Genomic DNA, 4,117 nt, shown 5'->3' with positions numbered 1-4,117 from the left:
TATGCGATCTGTTCCCGGCTGCAGCAGGCAGAACTGGTACGATAATGCTCAGCACTCTGACCCCCGGGCCACAACGGACAGGTGGGCGCTTTCCCAAATAAGCTGATACCGGCAAGCCCAGATTTTAAACGTACACACTTCGAAGTGACTCTTTTGCAAAAAAAAAAGTATTCACTTCATGAGAAAATAAACTTATGTGGTAAATTCCCATAGGCCTTTGGAAGACAATTTGAATTTTAAAATGTAAGTATCTGCTCAGCTACGCCTTGTTTTTATTAAACGGATTCCTTGGTCACAGGGCGACCTGCGAAATGGAGCCTGCTAACCCACACCTCGCTTTTCCTTCAGGTTCTCAGTGGTTTAGAGAGACAGCAACAACCCCTAGAAGCAAAGCGCCAGGGAGGGGAGAGACGGAGCAGGCGTCACGTGACAGCCTGCGTGGGGCACTGGACGGCTTTGCTCCTGACACCCGCGGGAGGTCGCCGCCTGTTTCTCTGGAACGGTTGAGGGCTGACACTGCCATCAACCCGTCACCGTCCTGTGCCACTTTCTCACGCGCGAGTCCAGCGAGCCGGGCATGTGCCCGTTTACGGAGCCCGTCACACGCGGTTCCCACAGGGACAGCTGGCAGGGACGCTGCCCCGCTGCGGAAATGCGCGTTTGACCCCGCGCCCCTGCCCGCTGCTCCTTGCCAGCTCCAGAGGCCGCTGGTGAGATTCAAAATTAGCTGTGAACTGTTAGGTCCTCGTGCTTTGCTGCCGCCCCGTGTGGACAGGCTGAGTGCTGTGTGACACGGTGACAGGCCGAAGGCCAGGGGCGGCGCGTGGGAGGCGTGGGCCCCGGGCACGGGCGGGCATTCTCTGCACCGCACGGCTCTCTTCTGCAAAATGGCACCAAGCAGTGTCCCTGTCAGGATCCGCTGAGGCACCGGCCGAGGAACAAGCCAGCGACGGACAAACGCACTTGGGGCTTCACTTTCAAGCAAAGGCCGCCTTCCCTGTCCCCTCAGGCTCCCGCCAGCCAGGCCCCTGCAACGCCCTGACCTCGGCACCCGCCCGGTCCCCGGCAGGACGGGCCGGGTCCTGCGACCCCCGGCGACACCTGGCTCCGCCCGGCTGCAGCGGCGGAGGGGGTGCGAGCGTCACCTTCTCTCGGATTCATGCTGCTCCTGCTCCGGCGCGGGGCTCAGCCTCCTCGCACAGAGCCTGCAGGTCGACCCTCCGGGCGATGGCGGGCTGGGAGCCCTCTGGGAAGACGACGTCTGGGCAGACGACTGGGACGAGGTGCGCCTTGGCGGGCGCCGGAAACGTCAGGCGTAGGACAGCGCGGAAGTGGTGACAACGGACAACGTTACTCTCTGTGCACACACCAAACCCTTCCCTGGAGCACGCACACGTGCACATGCAGGAACACGCATGCACGCACGTGCGCAGGCGTGCGTGCACTACACGCTTGCCCGCGCATTGGCTTTGTGCATGAAAACAGGCACGATGCACGCACGTGCACGCTCACATGTGTACATGCACAGCGCACGCACGCATTGGCATGCACTCCTGCACGCATGTCCACGCGTGTTATGAGCATGTGTGCGGCATACAGACGTGTGTGTGTTGAAAGTGTGTGCACACACGTATGTACACACTCAAACCTACGTCCCCCTCTCTGCGTCCCACCAGCCCCGTCGGCACTGCCCGTCCGCAGAGGGTCGTCGTCACGGACACAGCTCGCCCACCACCCCGGCAATGTCCCCCGGGGCCAGCGCGTGCCACAGCCCTGGCCCAGCACCCCGGGTTCACAGGTCTTACGGGACCCGCAGCCCCCGAGGCTGTTGGGAGGGGCTGCAAATACTTGGCCTTGTTTGTTAGGTGGGTGGCAACTGAGCACAAGGAACACAGGCCCTGCTAAATATAGGTGCTGGTGACATGCGCACAGGCGGGGGGTGGGGGGCACGCCACGCCCGCTGTGCCTTCCACGCTGCAGCTCGACCTTCTCATCGGCCGTGGAAACCGCGGAGCCGCCGGCGGCTGGGGCGTGCGGACCCGCGGAGCTGTGGCTGTGCCCCAGGCCTTCGCGCGGAGAATGAGGTGCTTCCTGCTGCTTTTATTATCAACGTGGCAAGGTCGTTACTGACTCCGGCGTCCGCCCCCCTCTGCTTTGCCACAGCTTCCGTGTCCCCCGGCCCCGCCTTCCGGGGACTGTTTAGTCTTAGCAGATGCGTGGGGAGGAGCGAAGCCACAGGCACGTACGAACGTCTCTGCCATCCTGCCCTAAGCTAAGGCTCAGAGCCAGTCTGCCAGGGTCTGCCAGACTCTGCCGGGGTCTGCAGGGTGCCGGGATGCCATGCAGCACTCGGCATGCAGCCCACTGCCCAGCCGGTCAGCCGTGTTCCCCTATGGCGTCGAAGACAGGCATCGGAGAGCAGTGCCATCCCTCACCACCCCCCAAACCAGTTCCCCTCAGGTCTCAGCAGTGGACGAAGCTCCCTGCCCTCAAACGCCAGACGCCCGTGACCAAAGCGCTGAGTCCCACCCGTGTGTTTAAACTTACTTCTTTGCCGCGTACTCATCCAGAAGGTACCTCGTCTGAATGTTACGGTACGACTGGTCGAAGTGTCTGTGTCTCTTCTGGTAGAAGGGCAGAGCGACAAGCGACATCTTGGTTCACACCTACGAATGAAGAGTGACCACCAGCACTGAGGTCCGTGTCCAACGCAGGCGGCTTCCTGCCGCTGCTGCGCGAACTCTGTGCGTCGCCCCAAAGGGAACCCCGCTGTGGGTGGTGAACGGGAGGAAGCTGCACAAGCGTAAATATCGCTGGCCTGGGGGTCCCGGCACCGATGAAGCTCCTCGCGACCCGGTTTCGTTTCTCGTTTGCCTCCGTAAGTTAGAAGCTCGGGCCACGCGTCTCCTTTCATTATAAACTCAATCGATGTTTATAGAATGTTTAGTGAGTTCAAGGCAACATGAGCGATAAGGGTAAAGTCATGAAAACACGGATTAGAGACCGAGCGAGCACACAGAACGCGAGAGCAGGACACAGCGGCGGGCAGGTGCCCTGCGGCCGGCGGCATTCGAGCCGAGCGCCGCTGGACGGCGGGCTGACAGGCGGTGACGGGGTGGGAGGAGCCAGGACCCGGGAGGTGACAGGGGCGCGAGGGGGACACGCCCGGAAGGCTGTGAGCACACGTGGGGCTCTCCGTGTCCGCCTCGGGAGCGAGGGGCCCACGCGGCTTGAAAGGGGGCTTGAGAAATGGAGCCGGTGAGCGTGGAACCTTCCAGATCCCTTCCTAAACCACGCTCAGACTGCAGACCTGCCTCGGTGGAACGGGGGGATGGGGACCGAGCCCAGCGTGGGAGCCTGGGGCGGGGGAGTCAGCGCGTTTTGGTCAAATGCTCCCAAAGCAGGAAAGAGCTGAGCTCCATCTGGGATGGGACCTGGGAGTGTGAATTAGCGCCAGTGTTTATACCACTGGCCACTTGCTACCTATGTTCACCCAAAAATAAGTAAAATATCAACTTCCTGGGTTCTCTGGCTCTCTCTAAAAATAACGTATTCCCAAATCTCTGTGGTTATTGCTCAAGTAAAGAGGCAAAAGAACTTCTCCAAATCTGAGCTCTATTCTTTGTCATTTGCGTCTAAATTAAAGCAATTCGCCTTGACTTAAGGAAGGAACTCTTGAGCAAGACCCCACGGCCCAGCCACAGGGGATGCCACCCGCCCAGGGGACAACAGGGACGGAGCCCAGGGGTGGGGACAGATGCCAGGTCACCCCCACTCTCCAGCACAAGTGTGACTATAAATAAGGACACAACGGTGCACGTGATGGAACCCTGCAGCCAGCCGCGGTTCCGAATGCAGCGTCACCGTCAAGGCCAAGCGCACAGGTGTTGCCATCTGATGGGCCCAGCCCCCAGCCTTGGCTCCGGCGCGCTGAGTGGCCCCACTGAGCGCTCGTCCTGCTAAGTCTGATGTCCACAGTGACCTGAGTGATGGCGGTGCTGTGCTCCGCACGCGGAAACCGAGGACCAACCTCAGCGGCCGCCCCGACACCGTCAGTTCTGCTGTGGTCTGTCGCTTCGGAGTCTGAAGTGCCCCAGCGGCCGCTCAGCGGGACTTC

At 61.0% G+C, this 4,117-nt stretch overlaps 1 protein-coding gene across 1 annotated transcript in view; it reads right to left on the bottom strand.

Moving 5' to 3' along the window:
* Positions 1-4,117, bottom strand: part of MYOM2 (myomesin 2) — a 103,160-nt gene that overhangs the window by 96,853 nt on the left and 2,190 nt on the right. Inside the window, exons 2-3 of the mRNA XM_023526072.1 lie at positions 2,548-2,666; positions 1,146-1,289 (exon numbers count right to left, since the gene is read on the bottom strand). Of these exons, the coding sequence (XP_023381840.1) occupies positions 1,146-1,289; positions 2,548-2,654 (251 nt within the window). The 5' untranslated portion in view covers positions 2,655-2,666. The remainder of the gene's footprint in view (positions 1-1,145; positions 1,290-2,547; positions 2,667-4,117) is intronic.

Source organism: Pteropus vampyrus, unplaced genomic scaffold (genome assembly GCF_000151845.1).
Source record: "Pteropus vampyrus isolate Shadow unplaced genomic scaffold, Pvam_2.0 Scaffold690, whole genome shotgun sequence".
Taxonomy (NCBI): Eukaryota; Metazoa; Chordata; class Mammalia; order Chiroptera; family Pteropodidae; genus Pteropus; species Pteropus vampyrus.
The sequence above is the reverse complement of the archived record's forward strand: the minus strand, read 5'-3'. Positions and strand labels throughout refer to the sequence as shown.